At 42.0% G+C, this 27,845-nt stretch overlaps 2 protein-coding genes across 10 annotated transcripts in view; both read left to right on the forward strand.

The window, feature by feature from the left end:
• scn1lab (sodium channel, voltage-gated, type I like, alpha b) overlaps positions 1–8,882 on the forward strand; it is a 92,651-nt gene extending 83,769 nt beyond the window's left edge. For all 7 annotated transcript variants that reach the window (XM_060918767.1, XM_060918768.1, XM_060918772.1 and 4 more), the window contains exons 22-26: positions 1,139–1,192; positions 3,736–3,873; positions 7,000–7,104; positions 7,328–7,598; positions 7,687–8,882. In XM_060918767.1, the coding sequence (XP_060774750.1) occupies positions 1,139–1,192; positions 3,736–3,873; positions 7,000–7,104; positions 7,328–7,598; positions 7,687–8,882 (1,764 nt within the window). The remainder of the gene's footprint in view (positions 1–1,138; positions 1,193–3,735; positions 3,874–6,999; positions 7,105–7,327; positions 7,599–7,686) is intronic.
• Positions 8,883–23,272: 14,390 nt separating this feature from the next.
• Positions 23,273–27,845, forward strand: part of xirp2a (xin actin binding repeat containing 2a) — a 64,618-nt gene continuing 60,045 nt past the window's right edge. For 2 of the 3 annotated variants that reach the window (XM_060918736.1, XM_060918737.1), the window contains exons 1-2: positions 23,273–23,427; positions 23,657–23,894. In XM_060918736.1, the coding sequence (XP_060774719.1) occupies positions 23,730–23,894 (165 nt within the window). In that variant the 5' untranslated portion in view covers positions 23,273–23,427; positions 23,657–23,729. Of the gene's footprint in view, positions 23,428–23,534; positions 23,895–27,845 lie in introns of all 3 variants that reach the window. The other variant, XM_060918738.1, reaches the window with a different exon arrangement.

Below are 27,845 nucleotides of genomic sequence, written 5' to 3' on the forward strand. Positions count from 1 at the left end.
AAAGTTGATGTAACACTAGGTGTTCTTTAAGCATTAATTCAGTACTAAAAGTTGATGCAACACTAGGTGTTCTTTAAGCATTAATTCAGTACTAAAATTTGATGTAACACTAGGTGTTCTTTAAGCAGTTTAAGAGTTAATTCAGTACTAAAAGTTGATGTAACACTAGGTGTTCTTTAAGCATTAATTCAGTACTAAAAGTTGATGTAACACTAGGTGTTCTTTAAGCGGTTTAAGCGTTAATTCAGTACTAAAAGTTGATGCAACACTCTAGGTGTTCTTTAAGCGGTTTAAAAGTTAATTCAGTACTAAAAGTTGACGTAACACTAGGTGTTCTTTAAGCGGTTTAAGCGTTAATTCAGTACTAAAAGTTGACGTAACACTAGGTGTTCTTTAAGCGGTTTAAAAGTTAATTCATTAGTAAAAGTTGACGTAACACTAGGTGTTCTTTAAGCGGTTTAAGTGTTAATTCAGTACTAAAAGTTAATGTAACACTAGGTGTGCTTTAAGCGGTTTAAGAGTTAATTCAGTACTAAAAGTTGATGCAACACTAGGTGTTCTTTAAGCGGTTTAAGCGTTAATTCAGTACTAAAAGTTGATGCAACACTCTAGGTGTTCTTTAAGTGGTTTAAGAGTTAATTCAGTACTAAAAGTTGACATAACACTAGGTGTTCTTTAAGCGGTTTAAGCGTTAATTCAGTACTAAAAGTTGATGCAACACTACGTGTTCTTTAAGCGGTTTAAGCGTTAATTCAGGACTAAAAGTTGATGTAACACTAGGTGTTCTTTAAGCATTAATTCAGTACTAAAAGTTGATGTAACACTAGGTGTTCTTTAAGCGGTTTAAGCGTTAATTCAGTACTAAAAGTTGACGTAACACTAGGTGTTCTTTAAGCGGTTTAAGCGTTAATTCAGTACTAAAAGTTGATGCAACACTCTGGGTGTTCTTTATGGGTTTCACTTTAACAAAAGGTTCTAATTAGAGACCTAGGACCGTTCACCATCCAAAGAACCGTCCAATAAGAAATAAAAGGCATTTATAAATACATTCCTATTCATGTTATCAGTTTGTGTAAATTTTATTCTGGATTTAAAAACTCTTCTCCTTGTCTGTATTGAACTCTTTCTCTCACCGCAGGCCACCTTTAAAGGCTGGATGGACATCATGTACGCCGCAGTAGACTCTCGTAATGTAAGTCTCTCTAGCTGAAGCACAATACACTGCTCTTTGTGGCTTTCATAAAAATATAAGTAAGCTACTTTTCAGCTAATAATCAATGCTGTGTGAGCAGGCAGGAACGCTGATGTTTTTCCCTGTGGCAGGTCTGTTTAGGTGGGAGTGCGGGAAGCTAATCTGAGGCATAATTATACCAATAATATGTACCGAACTCTCTCTTTTACTCCCTAAGTGGTAGAAGCTCGACACAGCCATGGGGTTACTGCATGACTAAACAATTGACATATTGTCAAAAAAAAAAGTGTGGTATCATATACAAAATGCGGAGCTTGTTCTTGATTCTAAGATCCCTGTTCTTGGCTGCAGGAGTGGAACCCAAGGTGGTGTTCCATTTTCTGTTGCATGCTGAGATGCTTTTCTGTTCACCACGGTTGTAAAGAGTGATGAGTTACTATATCCTTCCTGGCACAAAAAAAAAGCTCAAACCAATCTGACCATTTTCCTTTGAGCTCTCTTATCAACAAGGTGTTAGTTTCCACCCGCAGAACTGTCGCTCGCTCACTCAATTTTTTTTTTTTGCACCATTCTGTCTGTGTAAACTCTACAGACTGTTGTGTGTGAAAACCCCAGGAAGGAGATCAGCAGTTTCTGAAACCAAAAATACTCATCTGGCTCAAACCAACACCCATGCCACAGTGAAAGAAAGTCATACGTTGAGATCGCAATTTTTCCCATTCGGATGTTTGAACATTGTGAAGATTCACTGAAGCTCTTGATATTTGTATCTGCATGATTTGATGAGCAGGAATCTTAGAATCAAGAACAAGTTCCTTTTAAAGTGGCTGGTGAGTGTTTATCGCAGTATTGTAGTCGAGTCGCTATACCTCGAGCCCGAGTCCCCGGTGTTCAAGTCCAAGTCAATAAAGAAAATTTCAAGTCGAGTCCACTATTGAGCCGAGTCGAGTCCGAGAACAAGATTCCATCTGCATCATTTACCGCTGGCTGTTGCTGCCTTTATATGAAAGCGTCTCTGCTGCTGTGTTGGACTTAAGGCCAATTTATGCTGACAACCCAGTCCTCGCAGATGGCGTCGCAGATGGCGTCTGCGAAGCCCCCCCCCTTCGCAGACACTCTGCGCGCACCTCCCAAAAATTGTGACCACCGCAGACAGCGTCGCAGACAAGAGGGCTCTGATTGGTCCACTCTACATCTGCTGTACACGCACTTCCGCTTCCCTACTTTCCCGGTTTGGTTTGTTTTCACTACCGCCATTTTTAAAAACACGAGCGAAGATGGAGCAGCACGAAGAGCGGTTGATCGAGGAAGTGAGGAAGTACGGACATCTATACGACTCCAGTTCTAGTCATTATAAGTAACCGGAGGATAAACACTCCACTAACCACACCCACCAACTACTCCTAGCGACTTCGCGCCCCCTTGTGTTGTGGCGGTGAATAACATCGCGCACGCCTATTACTCCCCGCTCAACGATAAATTACAACTGTCTGCGAAAAGCTATCTGCGAAAGCCTTGTCGCAAGAGCATGCAGAGGCCTTAACGTTCCTGCTCGACTGCACCGTTTTAGTTAACAGGCTACAGATAAAAAGCTTGTTCATCACTCAGCAAGCCCCGCCCACTATCAACAGGGCAAATAACATGAGCGAGGGTTAACACTAGCTAGTTCATCGCTCAGCAAGCAAGCCCCGCCCACTATCAACAGAGCAATGAACACAGCGTGTCACTTCCTTCTCTGGATGGAGTCTCGCCAAACGACGATTGAAGTTCGAGGTCGTCCCCGTCGTCTCCTTGATGGTTCTTCTACATATGGAACACACAGCAGGGGATTTTTTTTCTCACTGCACGAGAAGTCTGTTGAAGCAAAGCGGACAATCCTAGCAGCGTTCTCTCCAGGCATTTTAGCGCTGTTAACGTTAGTTTGCTCCTCAACATGACATTTGAACAGGTGAATGTGCATTCTCTTGCACGAAATTAGTATAAAAATTAATGTAGATATAAATATCGTATGCCAAATTCTTATGGCATGTTACAAAAAATAATGTCCTCGTCTCCAGTTTATGAGTTCGAATGCAGTTAATGCACGAGTCCTTAAAATTAGGGCACGAGTCGGTCTTGAGTACTGCAAGCCTGGTATATTGCTACTGTCGTTTCTTATTGGAACTTAAAAGTACTGGACAGGCCACGCCCATACCAACGAGAGAACCTTCAAGCGACACAATTGTTTCCAGTGAATCACTGTTTGCAAGGATGAACACAGGGTTCAGCTAACTCTTTACAAGATGTGATCTTTGCAGGAAGCTTTCCAAAGCAGGATTAAAAAGGTAAATAAAAAAAGATTTCCATGTTCTTGGTTAAATATATTTACGATTTCTTAAAGTTGAGGGGTCAAAGTAGGCTCTAGTCTTTTCTTTTTCCCGTAGAATTCAAACACAATGGCTTTCAAGTGGGTTTCCCAGACCGCCACACATGTATGTAAACGGAGAAACCAGGTATATTCTACCATAAAAATCAGATTGCAAATATGTTCTTCCATCTTGCAGCTGGAGGAACAGCCGGCTTATGAAGTGAACCTGTACATGTACCTGTACTTCGTCATCTTCATCATCTTCGGCTCCTTCTTCACACTCAACCTCTTCATTGGTGTCATCATCGATAACTTCAACCAGCAGAAGAAAAAGATGAGTGTTTGGGGCAGGTTAAGTAATGTGGACCGGGTTCAGTAAACACGCACACATCCATGCTGGGAGCTGTGTATTTTATGTTTTACACATTGTTTCTGAGAAACAGAATCACATCAAAAACGTATCTTAAAAATATTATGCTTTACAGTATAGAAAAGTGTTTGGTACTTAAATCCTCACATGTATTTACAAGGCAGCTGCTTCCCTATGGGGTGCCAAGTGTCACCGGGCCCATTTCGTGGACGAAATGCATTTCGTCCATCACAGAATGCGTTTCGTCATCACAAAATGCATTTCATCGGACGAAATGCATTTCGTCCATCACCGGGCCAATTTCGTGGGACGAAATGCGTTTCGTCCATCACAGAATGCGTTTCGTCCATCACAGAATGCGTTTCGTCCATCACAGAATGCGTTTCGTCCATCACAGAATGCGTTTCGTCCATCACAGAATGCGTTTCGTCCATCACAGAATGCATTTTGTGATGATGAAATGCATTCTGTGATGGACGAAATGCATTTTGTGATGGACGAAATGCATTTCGTCCATCACCGGGCCCATTTCGTGGGACGAAATGCATTTCGTCCATCACAGGATGCGTTTCGTCCATCACAGAATGCGTTTCGTCCATCACAGAATGCATTTTGTCCATCACAGAATGCATTTCGTCGGACGAAATGCATTTTGTGATGATGAAATGCATTCTGTGATGGACGAAATGCATTCTGTGATGGACGAAATGCATTTTGTAATGGACGAAATGCATTTCGTCCCACGAAATGCATTCTGTGATGGGCGAAATGCATTCCGTGATGGGCGAAATGCATGTCGTGATGGGCGAAATGCATGTCGTGATGGGCGAAATGCATGTCGTGATGGGCGAAATGCATGTCGTGATGGGCGAAATGCATGTCGTGATGGGCGAAATGCATGTCGTGATGGACGAAATGCATGTCGTGATGGACGAAATGCATGTCGTGATGGACGAAATGCATTTCGTCTGATGAAATGCATTCTGTGATGGACGAAATGCATTCTGTGATGGACGAAATGCATTCTGTGATGGACGAAATGCATTTTGTGATGGACGAAATGCATGTCGTGATGGGCGAAATGCATGTCGTGATGGGCGAAATGCATGTCGTGATGGGCGAAATGCATGTCGTGATGGGCGAAATGCATGTCGTGATGGACGAAATGCATGTCGTGATGGACGAAATGCATTTCGTCTGATGAAATGCATTCTGTGATGGACGAAATGCATTCTGTGATGGACGAAATGCATGTCGTGATGGGCGAAATGCATGTCGTGATGGACGAAATGCATGTCGTGATGGGCGAAATGCATGTCGTGATGGGCGAAATGCATGTCGTGATGGGCGAAATGCATGTCGTGATGGGCGAAATGCATGTCGTGATGGGCGAAATGCATGTCGTGATGGGCGAAATGCATGTCGTGATGGGCGAAATGCATGTCGTGATGGGCGAAATGCATGTCGTGATGGACGAAATGCATTTCGTCTGACGAAATGCATTCTGTGATGGATGAAATGCATTCTGTGATGGACGAAATGCATTTTGTGATGGACGAAATGCATTTCGTCCATCACCGGGCCCATTTCGTGGGACGAAATGCATTTCGTCCATCACAGAATGCGTTTCGTCCATCACAGAATGCATTTCGTCCATCACAGAATGCATTTTGTGATGATGAAATGCATTCTGTGATGGACGAAATGCATTTTGTGATGGACGAAATGCATTTCGTCCATCACCGGGCCCATTTCGTGGGACGAAATGCATTTCGTCCATCACAGGATGCGTTTCGTCCATCACAGAATGCATTTTGTCCATCACAGAATGCATTTCGTCGGACGAAATGCATTTTGTGATGATGAAATGCATTCTGTGATGGACGAAATGCATTTTGTAATGGACGAAATGCATTTCGTCCCACGAAATGCATTCTGTGATGGGCGAAATGCATTCTGTGATGATGAAATGCATTCTGTGATGGACGAAATGCATTTTGTGATGGACGAAATGCATTTCGTCCATCACCGGGCCCATTTCGTGGGACGAAATGCATTTCGTCCATCACAGAATGCGTTTCGTCCATCACAGAATGCATTTCGTCCATCACAGAATGCATTTTGTGATGATGAAATGCATTCTGTGATGGACGAAATGCATTTTGTGATGGACGAAATGCATTTCGTCCATCACCGGGCCCATTTCGTGGGACGAAATGCATTTCGTCCATCACAGAATGCGTTTCGTCCATCACAGAATGCATTTTGTCCATCACAGAATGCATTTCGTCGGACGAAATGCATTTTGTGATGATGAAATGCATTCTGTGATGGACGAAATGCATTTTGTAATGGACGAAATGCATTTCGTCCCACGAAATGCATTCTGTGATGGGCGAAATGCATTCCGTGATGGGCGAAATGCATGTCGTGATGGGCGAAATGCATGTCGTGATGGGCGAAATGCATGTCGTGATGGGCGAAATGCATGTCGTGATGGGCGAAATGCATGTCGTGATGGGCGAAATGCATGTCGTGATGGGCGAAATGCATGTCGTGATGGGCGAAATGCATGTCGTGATGGGCGAAATGCATGTCGTGATGGACGAAATGCATGTCGTGATGGACGAAATGCATGTCGTGATGGACGAAATGCATGTCGTGATGGACGAAATGCATTTCGTCTGATGAAATGCATTCTGTGATGGACGAAATGCATTCTGTGATGGACGAAATGCATTCTGTGATGGACGAAATGCATTCTGTGATGGACGAAATGCATTCTGTGATGGACGAAATGCATTTCGTGATGGACGAAATGCATTTCGTGATGGACGAAATGCATTTCGTGATGGACGAAATGCATTTCGTCCGATGAAATGCATTTTGTGATGATGAAATGCATTCTGTGATGGACAAAATGCATTTCATCCACGAAATGGGCCCGGTGACACTTGGCACCCCATACTTCCCTGACATTTATTGGTTCATAGGTGACTAGCATGCAGGACTGAATGCACTGTGACTGGATTATAGATTAGATTAATGTGGGTGAGATTGTAACCAGCGTCTTTCGTGTTTGCCCTTTACTTTGGAGGTCAAGATATTTTCATGACAGAAGAGCAGAAGAAGTACTACAACGCCATGAAGAAGCTTGGCTCGAAGAAACCGCAGAAACCCATCCCGAGACCCGCAGTACGTCCAACATACTAAACACACAAAAAATGAGCAAAGGCGTGGGCTTTCTGTACGTTTGAGTGCAAATGTTTGCATCCCCCAGGACATGTTGTGTTTGGTTGCATGTGTGTTTTGGATTGTTGTATCATAGGAGATGCAAACTTTTGCACACACCTATAACTAGTGCTGCACGTCGTTAACGTTTAAGTGAATTAGTAATGACGAATTTTGCATTTTCCAGAACAAACTTCAGGGCCTTGTCTTTGACCTGATCACCAAACAAGCCTTCGACATCATCATCATGATCCTGATCTGCCTGAACATGGTGACCATGATGGTGGAAACCGACGATCAGACGAAAGAAATGGACGACATCCTCTACCGGATCAACCTGGTCTTCATCGTGCTCTTCACCGGCGAGTGTGTGCTGAAGATGTTCTCGCTGAGACACTACTTCTTCACCATTGGCTGGAACGTGTTTGACTTTGTGGTTGTGATTCTGTCCATCGTCGGTAAGCGCTGGGAAAGTGTTTGACAAAACAGGCTACTCAAATGTATTTCCTTCAGAAATCATCTCAGTTCTTCTCTTTTCCCTTGCAGGAATGTTCCTCTCAGAGGTCATCGAGAAGTATTTCGTGTCGCCCACCTTATTCCGAGTCATCCGGTTGGCTAGGATCGGCCGTATCCTCCGTCTCATCAAGGGGGCCAAGGGTATCCGAACCCTCTTGTTCGCCTTAATGATGTCACTTCCTGCCTTGTTCAACATTGGGCTCTTGCTTTTCCTGGTCATGTTCATCTACGCCATTTTTGGCATGTCTAACTTTGCCTATGTTAAACACGAAGCTGGAATCGATGACATGTTCAACTTCGAGACCTTCGGAAACTCCATGCTGTGCCTCTTCCAGATCACGACGTCAGCCGGCTGGGATGGGCTTCTGGCACCCATCTTGAACAAGCGCGAACCTGACTGTGACAGTGAGACTGAGCACCCAGGCAACTCGTACCGCGGTGACTGTGGCAACCCATCAGTGGGCATCTTCTTCTTCGTTAGCTACATCATCATCTGCTTCCTGATCGTGGTCAACATGTACATTGCTGTCATCCTGGAGAACTTCAGTGTTGCTACAGAGGAAAGTGCAGAACCGTTAAGCGAGGATGATTTTGAGATGTTCTATGAGGTGTGGGAGCGCTTCGACCCGAACGCGACGCAGTTTGTTGAATATGACAAGCTGTCAGACTTTGCAGATGCCCTGGACCCACCACTGCGAATCCCTAAACCCAACAAGATCCAGCTGATTGCGATGGACCTGCCGATGGTCAGTGGAGACCGTATCCACTGCCTGGACATCCTGTTTGCGTTTACACTGCGTGTGCTGGGCGAGGAGGGTGAGATGGACGCGCTGCGTGGCCAGATGGAGGAGCGTTTCATGGCCTCCAATCCATCCAAAGTGTCCTACGAGCCCATCACCACCACCCTGCGGCGCAAGCAGGAGGAAATGTCAGCCATCATCATCCAACGAGCCTTCCGACGCTACCGCATCTGTATTACGGTCAAGAAGGCGTCAGATATGTTCCGCCAGCGACTGCAGGATGGCGGCAAACCTCTGCCTGAGAAAGAGGTTCTCGTGATTGGGAAGTTTCCAGAGAACTCGGCATCGGACAAAACGGACATGACCCCGTCTTCGGCTTCACCACCTTCGTATAACAGCGTGGCCAAATCAGAGAAGGACAAGTATGAGAAGGAAAGACGGGAGAAGGAGAACAGTACAAAAGACACGCGCGAGAGAAAGAAATGAAATCCCGAGACTGTTCAGAGAGAGAATGAAGCGAACGTGATGAAGACTGCTCTTCAAATGAGACACTGTTTACAGATTTTATGGGGAACAAAGCTATGGACTTCCTTCGCGAAGGTTTTGGGACTCATGCCAAACTGAACGTGTGTGTGTGTGTGTGTTGCTGAGGATGCATGGTGGTGAGACATGTTAACGTTGTCGACACGCCGCACACACTCGAGCGCACACACACACACACACACGTACACTTCAGAAGAGTGACTGTGACTGTTAAGAAGGACTTGGGTGTGTGTAGAATGCAGCTTTTGGACGCGTCCTTTCATTCTGAGTGTTGTCCAATGATCCTGAAGACATTAGGAAACTGTTACACGGTCATCAGTAGCCCGCACTGCCACTACCACTGGTGTCCTTGTTCTCGAATGGCGTATTATGCTACCGTATACCTGCACCTGTTCCATCTGTTCATTTTTTTTAGGATCATGTCGAAATTTTCTACTCATTCTTTCGATTGTGTGAACTGTTTCATCAAAGCGCACGTCTGTCGAGGGTGTAGTAACGTAGGACTTTAGCAGAAATAAATAAAGAAACAAAGAGAGAGATTTAACATGTTGTATGTTTGAGGAAGTAGACAGGAAGTATCTGCTCTTTGTGAGCACAATGTCCATTTAGGGATCAGGATCATTTTTACAGCCACTGGGTTGGTTTGTGGGAATGTTTTATATAATTCTAATTATAGATAGAGATGTACTGCAGCGCTGCCTTATTTATATTTATCAGAACAACAAAAGGAAATAAAATGAGCACGGTCAGGAGAATTTGATTGCAAACCCATGCTTCGTGTCTGATCGGGTTCCTCTGAGAAGCCTGAATGTCCACTCTTGAACAAAATTCCCCGGGATTATCACGCTACGGATGATATCCAGATCCACATCCTTTACTGAATGTTTTCCAATGGTGGATTTTGAAAGGAAATCTCGTTCTTAATTCAAAAGAGAGACGACGTCTTTCTTCCAAAGCGAACAGGGAAGATGGCGGACGAGTTTGAGCTCAAAGAACAACAATCGCGAACTCCTGAACGTCACGTATGGGTGTGGTGGTGGTGGTGGTGGTGGGGTGTGAGAATGTTTTGCAGTTACGATCAGCTCTTTTGTTGAAACTTGTGGTGATTGTCTGTACATATCGGCACTCTGTATCTCACCTCTGTACTCGATCGACACTGTAGAGGAGCACTTTTACACTGCCATCTGGATGCATATTATCTATGTGTGTGAGTGTGTGTGTGTGTGTGTGAGAGAGATGTATAGTATATATGTGTGAGACAGAGAGCTAGTATATGTGACTGTACTGGGACCAGCATTGATGTGCTTTATTCCCATTCTCTCGTTCAATGTTTATACTGTAAATAGTAGTTCGGAGCTCATGTTTTTTTTTTTTTTTTAATTAATTAATTGATTTATTTTGTTTACTTTTTTTGCACAGTGCTACAGTATGTGTGAGGGCCAGATCCCGGTTTTAAATGTACATATAACTTTATGAAGCAATCAGTGGTCGTCATATTTCATTCGTAGTGTTGTAGTAAACTGCATGCACTATACTAACCAACTACATGGTGACATTATTTTAAGAAGCCAAAAGAATAAAGATCATATTTTTTGTACCAAAGTATACTTAATTTCCTCATCATTATAACAGTCACATGATATTCATGACATCATGAAGGCCCACGATGTACCAGAAAATTTTCTCTATCAATTTTTGTTACGTTTAAGTTTTGTTTTTGTTTTTTTTGTTTTTTTTTCTCGGCTGAAAATGTGTGTTCAGAATGTGCAAAATGACTTTTATTCCTTTGAATCGGAGCAAAAAGGTTTCTGACTTACACTGTAGTTTTCCAAAATAAAGCATATTTTGGGAAGCCGACACCTTTGAAAGTCTACGAAATGTGTTTGATTTGTAAAAGCAGGTTTTTGTGAACAAAAATGTATCGGGTTCCTGACGTTGGAAATGTTATTTTTTATAATTGAACTGAGGGGGGGAAAAAACGAGGAGTAAGAGGAAGACGAAAGCACAGGATGAATCATTTGCTGGTAAGCGATTCCTAAATGATTCCTCACTGATTCCTCAAGGAATCGTTCTTTTTGAAACGATTCCAGACTCCAGAAGTGTTTTATTTCTCTTATACCACAGCACTAACAATCTTTTTTTGAACGATTAAAAAACAGTGTCGTGCTTTTTGTCCATTTATAGTTGTTTTATATAATTCTGTTTGTAAGAGTAAAGCACTTCAATCTATTGGATGAATCAGTGATCAGTGAATCATGAATGAATCATTCTTTTTTTTTTTTAAATGACTCCCAAAGTGTTTCATTCCTTTTATAGTGCTACAAGCTGGGATTTTTATTTATTTATTTATTGAAAGTCATGTGACAATGCTTTACCCATTTAAAGTTACATTTAAGTTATTCCACGAAATCGAGTTGTACATGAGCTAATAGCCGATGAGGCGCGTAGCACCAAGTTGTATGGAATCAATTTTGTGCCAAAATGTTCATACAATACTTTTGAAATATCAAACAAAAACGACAAATCAAAATACAAAAAAAAGTCAATTTTTTTAGACTGGCAAACAAATTATTCGTGTAATCGTGCAAAATATCAGTCTATTACTCTTCAGAAACCTTTTATTTTTGTTCCGCGTCTTTCTCGGTTTTGTGTGATGTAATTTATTTTGGTTGCGATTCCAGCTTTCTCGTTTGCGCTCCCTGACTTTTTGCTTGCAGTTTTGGCACAAACTTCACGTGTGGGCGGGCTGTCCAGGAACGCATTCCCATTGGCTAACTTGTGTTTGACTGACAGCTATGTTCAGCGATTCCCCCGGAGGCTGTTGCGGCCATTTCCTACTCAGATTTTGGCGGACTGTTTGACGAGTGACCGATCCATTGACGGTAAACAAGGATCGAGTGGACTTCAGTGGCGACTATGATATCGAATTAATTCAACAAAGTGTAAGTGCGGGACAAATGTGTTGTATGTGTTGCAGTAGTGCACATTATGCAGGCGTGTTTAACGTTAGCAAGACAGCTATTATATTGGGTAGCGGAGCGAAGTCTAACATTTGACTTGCCACTAAAGAAAGAAAGCTGGAATCGCAACCAAAATAAATTACGTCAAACAAAACTGAGAAAGACGCGGAACAAAAAGAAAAGGTTTCTGAAGAGTAATAGACTGATATTTTGCACGATTACATGAATAATTTGTTTGCCAGTCTAAAAAAATTGACTTTTTTTTTTTGTATTTTGATTTGTCGTTTTTGTTTGATATTTCAAAAGTATTGTATGAACATTTTGGCACAAAATTGATTCCATAGAGTTGAGTCGGCTATAATCCGTGTACAATGAGTGGAATAACTGTTTTATTCTCTCCACATTCACTGGATTTTGACAAATGGAGCATTTTTATTTTTTGCAAATTCGATAAATAAAAACTTTATACAAAACTTCTGCCAAATAATTTCCATTTAGAATGTAAACAAATGACAGGAGCAATTTGTGAAAAATGCGATAATTCTTGAAAAAAAAAAGACGTTCTTACTATCAAATACCTTCATTCCATATTTTATTGTTTTTTTTGGGGGGGGGAGTGTTTTCAAGTAGAGTTTTTATTTCGTCCTCGGTTGGTTCAGCAACGTGCTCTGCTATTTTATTTTTCTCTACTCACGGTATATGAGCTGATATCCTTGTAGTAGTGTAGCCAATCAGAGTGCACGATTGCTCATATCAAGTGAATGTGGATAGAATAATTTATTCTTTTTCTAATTGAATATTTTACAAATAATGCAAGGTCCCAAAGTGTTTTATTCCTCTTATTCTCCAGTTGACCTACACTAACTGTTTTTTTTTTTTTTAATTTATTAAATGGAACAGTGAACGGTGTCCTACTTCTATTTTCGTCCATTTATAGTTACGTTTCATGCTTTGGGTACGAGTAAAGCAGGCGGTTCTGTTGAATGGATAATTTTCTAATTAGTGATTATTGATTCATGAATAGGTGAATTGATTCAATGGAATGTATCCGTTGATCTTGATTAGCTCAGGAGTCTCACCGCTCCATCATTAACTATTCCGCCGTAGAATATTATTCATCTAATCCCACAGCAACATTTCTTTCTTTAAAGGCTCTGACTCTGCAGTAATACTGTTTGGGATGAGCTGAAAGACAGTAATGAGGTTCCCAGCCGACTGAAATGTCCTTCCTCTCTGATTTCTACTGGACTTCTTTCATTTGGGTGCCAGCTGTTCTGGCTTTCTCATTACCTCCCACACTCAGGATGTTTGTTGGTGTTTGGAGGCTCGTTAGTCTAAATTCTGAGGAGCTCGTCTGACCTGGGCAGTAATGAGGCCATTGCCATACGTCTGTGTGCACATTGCAAAGAGGTAAGATAGCACTTCTTTCTCAAATAAGTGTCTGCACAAACCAAGTTGTGTTTTTGGGGTGAGAATAAAAAGAGAAGAGAAATTAAGGCTGAAAAATGATAACGATATGAGCTGAGGATGATGTCATGTGCCAGCTTTCCCTCAGGTCTGACTGCTTTTAACAGCCTGGGTGTTTGTGTGATGGAGAGAGGAAACACTCTGTAATCAGATGTGACCCTGCTGGAGTCTCTCTCCTCCTGTTGCCTAGCAACCTGACATCACCATAATGTCCAACAGGTTTGTACATCGTTGGCAGATTTCCCCGTGATGATTAGAATACATGACAATTTGAACATTTATTCATTCATTTGTTTGGTAGTTTGTTCGTTCTTTCGTTCTATCCATCCATTTGTTTTTGTCCATTGACTCAAATCACTTGAGTGACGATGAAATCTATGGATGGGAGCAAAATCAATTCTGTTGATGATTTGTGTATCTTGGCAGTAATATACAATCCTCTGAAAAAGATACGGAGATGGAAAAAGTCAAAGCTTGGACTGCTCTGAAAAATCTAGACAAGATTTGGAAGTCGAATCTCCCTAAAGACCTGAAACGGGAGTTCTTTAGATCGACTGTTGAATCTGTGCTGCTGTATGGTTCAACATCATGGACTCTGACCCATAGGGATGTACACGAAAACAATAACAGCCATCTTAATTGTTGACTGGAGAACACACCCTACGACTGAAGAGCTCTATAGAAACCTTCCAAGAGTAACTTGTGTTCTTCGAGAGTGAAGACTGGCTGGTCATTCATGGTGTAGCAAAGATGAGGTTGTGAGTGATGTCCTTCTGTGGGGACCCTTGCATGGCCAAAATCCAGTTGGTCACCATAAGAAGACACAGACTGATCAGTTAGCAAATGATGCCGGGTGCTTAGTTGAAGACTTGCCAACCTTGATGGAAGATGGAGATAAATGGAGAGCAAGAGTCTGGAGAGTTTGAGAAATCCTCTTGTAGCGATGATCTCATATCTCCAGCCGCTTTATCCTGTTCTACAGGGTCGCAGGCAAGCTGGAGCCTATCCCAGCTGACTACGGGCGAAAGGCGGGGTACACCCTGGACAAGTCGCCAGGTCATCACAGGGCTGACACATAGACACAGACAACCATTCACACTCACATTCACACCTACGGTCAATTTAGAGTCACCAGTTAACCTAACCTGCATGTCTTTGGACTGTGGGGGAAACCGGAGCACCCGGAGAAAACCCACGCAGACACGGGGAGAACATGCAAACTCCACACAGAAAGGCCCTCGCCGGCCACGGGGCTCGAACCCAGGACCTTCTTGCTGTGAGGCGACAGCGCTAACCACTACACCACTCTGTATGGACATGAGATCAGAAAATTTTATTTATAAGCAGTAGCCACATGGACCCATAGGGGACCTATTTTTTTCATGGTATCTTCCTTCATATTCATCAGAAGTGCTACTGGCAAGGTTTGTTTTGCCTGGCAACACTTGTTTGTCTGTTTGTTCGTTCGTTCGTTCATTCATTCTTGGTTGTTTACTTGTTTGTCTGTGCATGCATTTGTTCATTAATTTCTTTGTTCGTTCATTCATTCACTTGTCTGTTTAATTGTTTTTCATCCTTCATTCATTCTTTTTTTTGTCTGTTCATTCGCCAGTCCATTGTTCACTTGGTTGTTAATTTAGTCATTAATTTGTTTTTGTTTGTCTGTTCATTCATTCATTCCTTGATTTCTTCGTTTGTTTGTGCATGCATTTGTTCATTGATTTTTCTTTGGTTGTTCATTCGTTCACTTGTTTGTCTGTTTCAATTGTTTTTCTTCCTTCATTCATTCATCACTTATTTGTTTTTGTTCATCTGTTCATTCACCAGTCCATTGTTCACTTGCTTATTAATTTGTTTGTTCATTACTTTAACTTATTCATTCATTTGTTTGTCTGTTCATTCATTCCTCGATTTCTTTGATTGTTTACTTGTTTGGGTGTTCATTCATTTATTTGTCTGTCTGTGCATACATTTATTCATTGATTTCTTTGGTCATTCATTCATTTTATTTGTTTCTTTGGTTGTTTTTTGTTTGTTCAATTATTTATCAATTGTTTCATTTATTTGTTTGTTTGATTTTTGTTTGCTCGTGCACTTTTTTCCCTCCAGAAAACGTTAAATAAGAAGAGATTTCTTGTTGGGTTTAACCCAAACATCAAAAAATCAAAATAATGTTTGTGAGTGGAAAGTTAAAGAACATGAAAACCACTGACAGGCGAAGAAGTGAATAACTGTGATTGTCATTACACTGGCACCTGTCAAGGGGTGGGATAAACCTGTATTCGGCAGCAAGAGAACAGTCAGTTCTTGAAGTTGATGTGCTGGAAGCAGGAAAAATGGGCAAGCGTAAGGATCTGAGTGACTTTGACAAGGAACAAATTGTGATGGTGAGATGACTGGGTCTGAGCATCTCATCTCATTATCTCTAGCCGCTTTATCCTGTTCTACAGGGTCGCAGGCAAGCTGGAGCCTATCCCAGCTGACTACAGGCGAAAGGCGGGGTACACCCTGGACAAGTCGCCAGGTCATCACAGGGCTGACACATAGACACAGACAACCATTCACACTCACATTCACACCTACGCTCAATTTAGAGTCACCAGTTAGCCTAGTCTGCATGTCTTTGGACTGTGGGGGAAACCGGAGCACCCGGAGGAAACCCACGCGGACACGGGGAGAACATGCAAACTCCACACAGAAAGGCCCTCGCCGGCCACGGGGTTCGAACCTGGACCTTCTTGCTGTGAGGCGACAGCGCTAACCACTACACCACCATGCCGCCCTGGTCTGGGCATCTCTTTTAAGGGGAAAAAAAAGGCACATCTTGTGGGGTGTTCCCGGTATGCAGTGGTCCGTACCTACCAAAAGCAGCCCAAGATCCAAAGGACAACCGGTGAACCGGTGACAGGGTCATGGGTGCCGAAGGCTCACCCATATGGTCCAATCCCACAGAAGAGCTCCTGGAGCACAAACTGCTGGAAACAGAAGTTAAAAACTGTGCACCAAATTCTTATTTTTTTATATTAAAGATGATGTACAATCATTCAGCCTTAGAAAAAGATATCACTGAAAGACTAATTATTTCCATGATGTGTTGTCAGTGTGTGTATGCTGATGACCACTAGAGGGCGCTCTTCTCTGCTTTTCGACAATCTATTTACTTTAGATTCCTTCTTGAATGTCTTGGTGTTCAAATTTGTTTTATAAAAGCTGCACAATCAGAGACATAAACATAGAAATAAACCATTGAAAGAATATCTTCTATGTAACAAGTGCTTAGAGAAATATTAGTTTGCGTGTGTGGTAGAGATGACCCAGATGACCGAGCACAATGAGGCCAAAGTGGTCTTTAAACCGCATGAAAAGGGATAAATGCTGTGTGTTTTGCCCCTGAAGCTGTGTGCGGTTTGCTTTCAGTGAATAAGAGCTGCAGAATGAAAGAGACTCACTTTTTCCGCCTCAGAGAGAAAAAATTCCTGATGACAGGGAAAAAAACCCCTGCTCACTCCATTACGCCATCTGCACGAGCGTTTAATGAAAAGCGCGGGAAGCTTCCCAAGCTAAACAGGCTAACTGTAGTCTCGCCTGAAGGAAAATTATGTTGGTTTTTGTTTTCATCTCATCTCATCTCTGGACAAATAATAATTATTAAAAAATAAATATTCTTATTAATTTATACTTTGCCAAAAGTTTAATTTTTTTTTACCCACTATTATTAGGATGTCCTATTCTCCTACATTCTCCTTTATTTCATGGTTGGTTAACATCTTATATATATATATTTACAGTATTTATTTATTTTTTTCGCGGTCCGGTTTCCATCAAATCCTGCGCTCTGATTGGCTGGCAAGCGCAGGATTTGATGGAATATGGAGGGATACGGACCCCAGATACGGACCCCGGTTACGGACATCTGGCAACTCGCTCGTTCACAACAACAACAAATATAGTCGCAATTTTTTGTCAACATTTATCTTTTTTTTTTTAAATAAGATTTGTTTTTAGATTATCAAAAATCTTATAAATTTTTGCCAGCACTTCTCAGGAGAATAGCATTAATTTTACAGCATGGATAGCGATAACGACAGTGTTCACAGCGAAAGCGAGTTTTACTACCCTGACGAAGAAGAAATAAAAGAAAACATTTCAGGAGAAAGCTAAAAACCTCTAACTGTTGCTAACGCCGAGCAAAAACATGGCTGAATCCTGAATGACTCAATTTTGTATAAATTGGGGACTACATAGGCGGCAAAATGTAGTTTTTTCCTGCCATGGAAGTGCACTTGTATACCGAGGAGGAAGCAATTTGCATTACAGCCATAAATGAGGATTAAAAATGGCGGCTCTTCTCGGCTCGGTTTTCCCTTTCAGGCGCTCTCGTTTTCTGTTAGAATTTGGTAAAGAAAAAAATAAATATATTATCTACCAGCTTAAGGTCGGTCTGTATGGTGAAATACCGTGACCTCGGCCTTAAATACTCTGGGCCTCGGCCCAGAGGGCCTCACTCAGTACTTTCAAGACCTCGGTCATGGTATTTCACCATACGGACCTCCCAGCTGGGAAATAACGTATATATTTTTTAAATTAGTCTGAATTATTTTGTATTTTTATTTACAGTTGTATTTCTTGTTTGTTTTTATTATTATTATTATTATTATTATTACACTATGAATAAATAAAACAATAAATATAAAGATACAAAATAATAATAAAAAATTATGAATAAAACAATAAATACAAATACATAGTTAGCAGTTTATTATTATTATTATTATTATTATTATTAATAAATTCAGTTAGTATTATAACACTTGGACATATATTCTTTATTTTCATTCTTTTTTTATTCTTTTAATTGTTTTTATTACGATATTTTACTATTGTATTCCAAATCACTGTAATAAATTTTAATTATGCTCATATATTATTTTAATTTTATTTTTCATTTTACTCTTATAGTGTGTTTTAACATTGTATTTATAGTTAGTGTAATATTTAATTAGGCCTATTTCTATAGTATTTTTTTGTAATGTATTCTTATCTACTATTTATCATTTGACTGATTTTATTATTTTGTATGTTATTTTTATTCATAGTTACTGTAACTTTTTAAAACTATGCCTATACTGTATTTTTATTCATTATTATTATTATTATTATTATTATTATTAAAATGTTCCTTTTTGCTTGTTGTATCCTTTTTTTGTATTCATAGTTAGCATAATCATGTTGAACTTTTTTTAATAAATATTTTATTTATATTTTTCTCTTATTTAATTTTTTATTCTGTAATAATAATAATAATAATAATAAAACATAATCAACCTGAATATATTTGAGAATGCTCATGTACAGGGGTTATAAGGTGTACATGACAAATACAGCAAAACAATGGAAAAACTCAATCTTTCCTTTTTTCCCCCACCATACAGATCCAGTCCAACAGATTGATTAACGCTGATAAAGGTACTGTAATATTTACAGTTTATTAAGTTTTATAAAGTAACAGATGTAACACCAGCAGCACTAAAATCACAATTTCTTTAAGTAGTTAATTCACAAAAAATCTATCCATGGTAGTAGCTCAAAAGTGACTACTAGAGGAAACACACAGACCCAGCAATGCTGTCTGTGGCAATAAAACTCTCCTGAACTGGTCTGAGAAGAAGATTTGGTGAAGTCGTGGGAAGAGACACTTAGCTGTGTTTTTATTGCCAATTGAGTCCAAACACCTGAAGAATTCGGTGAATGTCTGAAATGTTTATCAGTCAGACGAAACAAATTACTACTGTAAATAGTGTGTAGGTGAATTGCTCTCTCTTTGTGTGTGTGTGTGTGTGTGTGTGTGTGTGTGTGTGTGTGTGTGTGTGTGTGTGTGTAAGTGAGCTGTGTCTCTGTGAGTTGAATAATGCATCCCTCAGCTCTCAGCTTCTCATGACATTAGGACCATGTCCATTAGGATAATATTCTCTCTCTCTCTCTCTCTCTCTCTCCCTCCCATTTATAGTGTGCGAGTGAGGAATCCTTCTACACTTGGCATCTGAAGTATCTAAAGTCAAGGTCTTCACTAAGTTGTGTGCTCAATAACACGAACTCTCTAGTCTAACAGACATTAAACAACAAGCTGAAAAAATGTACGACGTATTCTCTATCAGTAAATTATAATTCACTATCGTTGGCAAATTGGTGTGTTATAAGAGGAAAACTAGCTGGAAAAAATAGAGTCTGGAGCTCATACCGGCCACTGTTGTTGTGTGAGAGTTTGAAATCTGATCAGTCCTGTAGGAGGAGTAATGATTTTCGTGAAACTGCATGGACCCCTGTGTAGCCGCATCCATGACAGGTGGCGACACCTGGTGAACAATTCTTGTTGGAACATGGCTTTAGAGTCTTCTGGGTGAGTTTCAGTGAAAACATCCTAGCAGTTTACGAAGAGTAGTGTTTAATGTGACGAGTCACCCAAAAATTTTCAAACGGCCATAAAATGTTAAATATGACAGATGGTGCTTCCGTCTTGACAACTTTTATACATACCAACCTGGGGAACATTCCATATGAGTTTGATCAAAATCTGATCACTCCTGTAGGAGGAGTAGCGATTTTCATGAAATTGCATATGACCCTTGTGTAGCCGCATCCATGGCAGGTGGTGCCACCTGGTGAACAACGCTTGTTGGAATATATCTTTAGAGTCTTCTGGGTGAGTTTCAGTGAAAACATCCTAGCAGTCTACGAAGAGTAGCGTTTAATATGACAAGTCACCCAAAAATTTCAGATGCCCATAAAATCGTAAACATGACCTACTGATACCAGATTTTCCGGTTTCCGGTTGAGAGTATGTCGTGCGCATTCTGGCTGCCGCTCCTCACCGGAGCTTTTTTGTTTTATTTATTTTTTTTTCTATTTTTTTTCTGTGTGTTTGTGTGGTTTGATGTTTGTTTGAGTGTTTTGTCCGCCGGTTGTGGTGTAGCTCCGGACCCAGTTTTGGGCGTTGGTTCCCTCCAGGCCTTGGTTCGCCGTGAGCGATGCCTGCGCTCCCAGCTGTGGACTGCAGTGAGTTCGTTGCTCATTTTACATCGTGGTTGTCAAGCGCTCTGTGCTTTAATGCTTGGCGTGATGTTCCGAGCAATGTTGCTCGGTGGTGTCGCGGCGGCTGTGCAGGCGGTTTGGGACACACCAGCGCTCTGCGTAGTGGAGCTTCTCTGCTCGCATTGTGGATTCATGGCGTGGTGTTCGAGCGATGTTGCTGGCGGCGGTGCTGGAGATGTGGGACCTGTTTGCGTGCGCCTTTTGGTGGGACTGTGGCTGCTACACCACGGGAATTACATCCTGACCCCTACTTGGTGGACTTTTTTATTTATTCATATTTTTTATTATATATATTTTTTTTCTTTCTTTGTCTATTATTGTTATCTGTTGTCTGTGTGTGTGTGTGTATGTTTGAACCTACTGTAAAGCGTCTTTGAGTACCATGAAAAGCACTATATAAAACAGATGTATTATAATTATTATTATTATTATTATGGCAGGTGGCACCACTGTCTTGACAATTTTTATGCACACCTACCTGGGGAACATTCCGAATGAGTTTGATTAAAAGCTGATCAGTCCTGTGGGAAGAGTAGAGAGTTTTGTAAATTGACGCACGGACGACACGTGATCACATAAGCTCATCAAGCTAATACATTGGGCATACCTAACAACCTGCATTTTCTTTCCCTCCCCTCCCAAATCTGTCCCTTTGAGTTACATGGAGTCAACAGGAAATCTTTTGGTGGAGAGGGTGGAGACCTCGACTGGCTATCGTAGCCTGCAGAGAATCAGCCGTCGGACGTTCTGTCGCATGTCCCAGACCCGGTGAAATGTAGCTGAATTGTCTTGGCCAGCCCTAAAGGCCTCTGCATGCTCGTGCGACAAGGCTTTCGCAGATAGCTTTTCGCAGACAGTTGTAATTTATTGTTGAGCGTGGAGTATAGGCGTGCGCGATGTTATTCACCGCCACAACGCAAGGGGGCGCGAAGTCGCTAGGAGTAGTTGGTGGGTGTGGTTAGTGGAGTGTTTATCCTCCGGTTACTTATATTGATTAGAACTGGAGTCGTATAGATGTACGTACTTCCTCACTTCCTCGATCAACCGCTCTTCGTGCTGCTCCATCTTCGCTCGTGTTTTTAAAAATGCCGGTCGTGAAAACAAAACAAACCGGGAAAGTAGGGAAGCGGAAGTGCGTGTACAGCGGATGTAGAGTGGACCAATCAGAGCCCTCTTGTCTGCGGCGCTGTCTGCAAGGCTTCTGCGGTGGTCACAATTTTTGGGAGGTGCGCACAGAGCGTCTGCGAAGGTGGGGGGGCTACGCAGACACTGTCTGCGACACCGTCTGTGAGGACTGGGTTGTCAGCATAAATTGGCCTTAAGGGTCCCATCTGCATCTCATCATTGCTGAGGAGTGTGCTCCCATCACCCAATCAAGCATCCAGCCAGAGCAGGTCATGATATATTTTTTTTTAACCATATTAACATGCCATTGTTGTGTGTTATGCCTGATGTCAAGACTCTCGTTTCTGCAAGCCTACCACACAGATTTAGTACTTGTCATTTTTAGGGCATACCTAACAACATGTGTTTTCTTCCCCCCCCCAATCTGTCCCTCTGAGTTACATGTTGGTCCTGGGATTGAGATGCTGGCCTCTTCTGCCCCTCGGACCTGCTTGATCCATCCTGGTGCCCTGTGTCTGGTCGGAGTTTTATCGCATCGCTCCTGTGAAGGACGGCCCCATGAGGACAGTTGAGGGTTACACCTGGAGGACGCTCTGGACTCTTACAGTAATGCTTTTATGGCTGAGGACTACAGTTGACTTGCTAACTTTAGGACTGCAGTTGTCATGAACAGTTTTGCACTCAAGTTTCCATCAATGAAGAGTTTATAACATCAACGAAACTGTCCTCATGTTAAAACTGTTAATGTTATAGTCAGGCTGTCTGTTGTTGCCCAAATGAGGATGGGTTCCCTTTTGAGTCTGGTTCCTCTCGAGGTTTCTTCCTCATGTCGTCTGAGGGAGTTTTTCCTTGCCACCGTCGCCACAGGCTTGCTCATTGGGGATAGATTAGGGACAAAATTAGCTCATGTTTTAAGTCGTTCAAATTCTGTAAAGCTGCTTTGCGACAATGTTTATTGTTAAAAGCGCTTTACAAATAAACTTGGCTTGACTTGACTTAATAAAACACTTTGACAGGAAATGAATACCTACAGCATGGTGACAGGAGGTGATCACATATCTTTGTCATTAATTATTTTCCTACAACAGAATGTACCTGAAGGGCAGCACAGTGGTGTAGTGGTTAGCACTGTCTCCTCAAACAAGAAGGTTCTGGGTTCGAGCCCAGTGGCCAACAGGGGCCTTTCTGTATGGAGTTTGCATGTTCTCCCCGTGTCCGCATGGGTTTCCTCCGGGTGCTCCAGTTTCCCCCCGCAGTCCAAAGACATGCAGGTTAGTTAACTGGTGACTCTAAATTGACCGTAGGTGTGAATGTGAGTGTGAATGGTTGTTTGTCTCTATGTATTAGCCCTGTGATGACCTGGCGACTTGTCCAGGGTGTACCCCGCCTCTCGCCCATAGTCAGCTGGGATAGGCTCCAGCTTGCCTGTGACCCTGCACAGGATAAGTGGTTATGGATAATGGATGGATGGATGGAAAGTCCCTGAGTGTTTTATTCCTTCCTGAATAATAAGTTGGGAGTTTAAAGGGTTCAAACTAGAAGATTCTCTCTTAAAATATGAAAACCTGTTCGTATTTTGTATTTTCACTTAAAATGTTCAGGTCACTGAAAGTTTCCATTAGTCCGGGTGGATGCCATGATGAGGAAACTGGATTTGTGTGTGTGTGTGTGTTGAGAGGGAAGGGTGTTGGTGTTAAAGCAGTGGTTAAGGGAGGGCTGTTTTAATGTTTCCATGATTTGTTCCACAGTGAAGCTCATTTCCTCCCAGCTGGGCACATGTGACTGTGTCCTGGATTACACACAGCGTTGTATCCCTGTCCGTGTGTGTGTGTGTTGGCGAGAGAGAGGTGTGTGTAAGTGTGCACACGTGTGCACGAGTGTTTACTGGAAGAAATTTGTAGCCTAACTTTTTTTCCCCCTACTTTCTTCCTCCCTCTCTCTTCCCTGCAAGCAGATCCGTCCGGATCTCTCTCTCTCCCAGACACTATCACGGCAGTGCCACGCGTTCCTTCCTCCACATCCTCTGCTTGATCGTTTCCTTTTCCTCTTCTCTCCCTCCATCTCTTCGTCTCTCAGCGCCTGTCTTTGCAGCACCAGTAGTCGTCTCAGCTCGCGTGGGGGAAGCGACGGGTGTTCGGTTTCTTCCACAATGGAAACTCAATCTGGAAGCGGAGGCGAGGAGCTGAAAGCAATGGGACACACACGGGCTGCTGACGCCAAAGAGGACCTGCAGGAGAGCAGGCGCATCGAGAGGTTCGACATCCCGCTCAGCAACCTGAAGAATATGTTTGAGAACCCAGCAATGCAGAACGCGGTGAGTAAGTGTGATGTGTCGTCCGTATCCGAGTGCCTGATACTCTGAGTCTGATTTGAATTATGCAAAATAGTTTTAGGGTCATGTTGGTTTATTACATTTAAAACACATTTTCGGAGCATTTCTGTGAAGGTGTTTACTTATCCTCTCACTAACGGCTTCACAGTCACTGATATGTCTAGTGTCACATTTGATATGCAAATCAGTAAACAAATGATGATGACACTGCTACAGAAAACTGTGCACCAAGATACAGAACTACATCAGCTACTCTTATGTATGAACAAAATCTTAGTTGATATGGTAACGTTGCCTTCAATAATTCATTCGAAATTGATAATGCGAATCAGGGCTCGTACTGAAATCCATCTGTGATAAATATGAGTTATTTTACCTGAAGTTAGCTCCAGCTGGTTGGCGATTTGGCAGACCACAAGGTTTTTAATTAGCTAGCATATCGTACAACCCTGATTCCCAAAAAGTTGGGACAAAGCACAAATTGTAAATAAAAACGGAATGCAATGATGTGGAAGTTTCAAAATTCCATATTTTATTCAGAATAGAACATAGATGACATATCAAATGTTTAAACTGAGAAAATGTATCATTTAAAGAGAAAAATTAGGTGATTTTAAATTTCATGACAACAACACATCTCAAAAAAGTTGGGACAAGGCCATGTTTACCACTGTGAGACATCCCCTTTTCTCTTTACAACAGTCTGTAAACGTCTGGGGACTGAGGAGACAAGTTGCTCAAGTTTAGGGATAGGAATGTTAACCCATTCTTGTCTAATGTAGGATTCTAGTTGCTCAACTGTCTTAGGTCTTTTCTGTCGTATCTTCTGTTTTATGATGCGCCAAATGTTTTCTATGGGTGAAAGATCTGGACTGCAGGCTGGCCAGTTCAGTACCCGGACCCTTCTTCTACGCAGCCATGATGCTGTAATTGATGCAGTATGTGGTTTGGCATTGTCGCGTTGGAAAATACAAGGTCTTCCCTGAAAGAGACGTCGTCTGGATGGGAGCATATGTTGCTCTAGAACCTGGATATACCTTTCAGCATTGATGGTGTCTTTCCAGATGTGTAAGCTGCCCATGCCACACGCACTAATGCAACCCCATACCATCAGAGATGCAGGCTTCTGAACTGAGCGCCGATAACAACTCGGGTCGTCCTTCTCCTCTTTAGTCCGAATGACATGGCGTCCCTGATTTCCATAAAGAACTTCAAATTTTGATTCGTCTGACCACAGAACAGTTTTCCACTTTGCCACAGTCCATTTTAAATGAGCCTTGGCCCAGAGAAGACGTCTGCGCTTCTGGATCGTGTTTAGATACGGCTTCTTCTTTGAACTATAGAGTTTTAGCTGGCAACGGTGGATGGCACAGTGAATTGCGTTCACAGATAATGTTCTCTGGAAATATTCCTGAGCCCATTTTGTGATTTCCAGTACAGAAGCATGCCTGTATGTGATGCAGTGCCGTCTAAGGGCCCGAAGATCACGGGCACCCAGTATGGTTTTCCGACCTTGACCCTTACGCACAGAGATTCTTCCAGATTCTCTGAATCTTTTGATGATATTATGCTCTGTAGATGATGATATGTTCAAACTCTTTGCAATTTTACACTGTCGAACTCCTTTCTGATATTGCTCCACTATTTGTCGGCGCAGAATTAGGGGGATTGGTGATCCTCTTCCCATCTTTACTTCTGAGAGCCGCTGCCACTCCAAGATGCTCTTTTTATACCCAGTCATGTTAATGACCTATTGCCAACTTACCTAATGAGTTGCAATTTGGTCCTCCAGCTGTTCCTTTTTTGTACCTTTAACTTTTCTAGCCTCTTATTGCCCCTGTCCCAACTTTTTTGAGATGTGTTGCTGTCATGAAATTTCAAATGAGCCAATATTTGGCATGAAATTTCAAAATGTCTCACTTTCGACATTTGATATGTTGTCTATGTTCTATTGTGAATACAATATCAGTTTATGAGATTTGTAAATTATTGCATTCCGTTTTTATTCACAATTTGTACTTTGTCCCAACTTTTTTGGAATCGGGGTTGTACATGGGTCATTCTAGAATTCGGGGTATGTTTCGCGTCCCCGAGATAAACTTTTTGTTGTTTTCCACAAAACAAATCTTTATTGAATCAGTTTTGAACAGTAATGCAAATTATGACCAACTTTCACCAGTAGCAATGCTTGGTGTATATTTTGGACGCAATTTATCCATAAAACGTTAACTAAATGACTCCCACCCCTCCCCCCACATTATCGGCTGTCTTCGACTCCTGATTCATCCATTCAACTCCAATAAACATGAAGTGATACAGTCTAGCAATCTGTTTTTGGGGGCTTATTCTATTCACTGTTATCAAATTAATTGCATACAGAGTCTATTTTCTGTATTATGTGAAATTTCAGGCGGTGTGGTGGTTAGCGCTGTCGTCTCACAGCAAGAAGGTCCGGGTTCGAGCCCCGTGGCCGGCGAGGGCCTTTCTGTGTGGAGTTTGCATGTTCTCCCCGTGTCCGCGTGAGTTTCCTCCGGGTGCTCCGGTTTCCCCCACAGTCCAAAGACATGGCGACTTGTCCAGGGTGTACCCCGCCTTTCGCCCATAGTCAGCTGGGATAGGCTCCAGCTTGCCTGCGACCCTGTAGAACAGGATAAAGCGGCTACAGATAATGAGATGAGTTGTTAAAGTGCCCTCTAGGGTGCCCCTACATTAATAAATCATTGATAAAGTGCCTCTATAGTAGAAAAAAATGCGATAAAGTGCCTTCTAGGGTGCCCCTACAATAACTAAAACATCTATAAAGTGCCTCTGTCGTAGAAAAATGTGATAAAGCGCCCTCTAGGGTTCTCCTACAGTAAATAAAATGTCAAAGCTTCCCATTAGGGTGCCCTTATGGTAAATAAAAAATTGTGATAAAGTGCCCTCTAGGATGCCTCTATAGTGAAAAAAGTGATAAGGTGGGGTTTATTTTTCTAGGGTTCCCCAATGGTCACTAAAACCTGATAAAGGCCCCTCTAAGTTGCCTTGTTGGTAAATGAAACATGATAGATGTACCCTAGAGGGCACTTTATAGTAAATAAAATGTGATAAATTGCCCTCTAGGGTGCTCCTACAGTAAAAGAAATATGATCAAGCTCTACTTTAGTGTCCCCCCCCCATGGTAAATAAAAACATGATAAAGTACCCTCGACAGTGTCTCTACAGTAACTAAAGCACGGGCAATTGCTCTAAGACAACGAGGGAGGCTCAGCCTCCTCTAAAAATGACGAACATCGTGTAGGATGAATTGCGCTAGGCTTATGTTATAGCCGACCTTATAACATTGCTATTTCAAATCCAGAATCATAGAAATATATGTGCTCAACCCAACTACAGTGCGAAATCATTCCGTTATAACTTTAATGTGTGTGTGAGTTTTTCCCCCTTGTGACAGCACGATGCAGCCCAGCCTCAGTGGGCTTCAATGGCATTTGGGAGCTCTGCGCGTTTCAATCTCAAAATGCAAGACGGTTATTGGACAAATACTGCGAAAACGCCCGCCCACCGGACTCCCAGCCTCACATGGGAGGGACATGGCAGTTTCCGCGAGGAGACTGGTGATTGGTGAAAGCGGCCGGATATTTTCTTTGATTGACGGCTCGTTTCAAATATAGCCAGGCAGCGGTGAATTTCAGTTCAGTCCCATGCGGATTCGCAAGTGCTGTGGTGTATTGTAAGAGATCAGCTTACATTTCGATTTCATTCATTACATACGGTTTCTACCAGCTTTTTTAGTTTGTATATATTTTCATTGTAAATAAAGTGTAAATTTAGTGTTGTCAAGTTTGCTATCTTAGTTCCAGAAATTTCGTTTATTTGAGTGACTGAACTTGAACTTGAGGGGGCTAGTCAGCTAGCAAGAAAGCTGCGCACGGATGCCAAGCATTGCTGATT

The sequence above is a fragment of the Neoarius graeffei genome, chromosome 4 (assembly GCF_027579695.1).
Source record: "Neoarius graeffei isolate fNeoGra1 chromosome 4, fNeoGra1.pri, whole genome shotgun sequence".
Taxonomy (NCBI): Eukaryota; Metazoa; Chordata; class Actinopteri; order Siluriformes; family Ariidae; genus Neoarius; species Neoarius graeffei.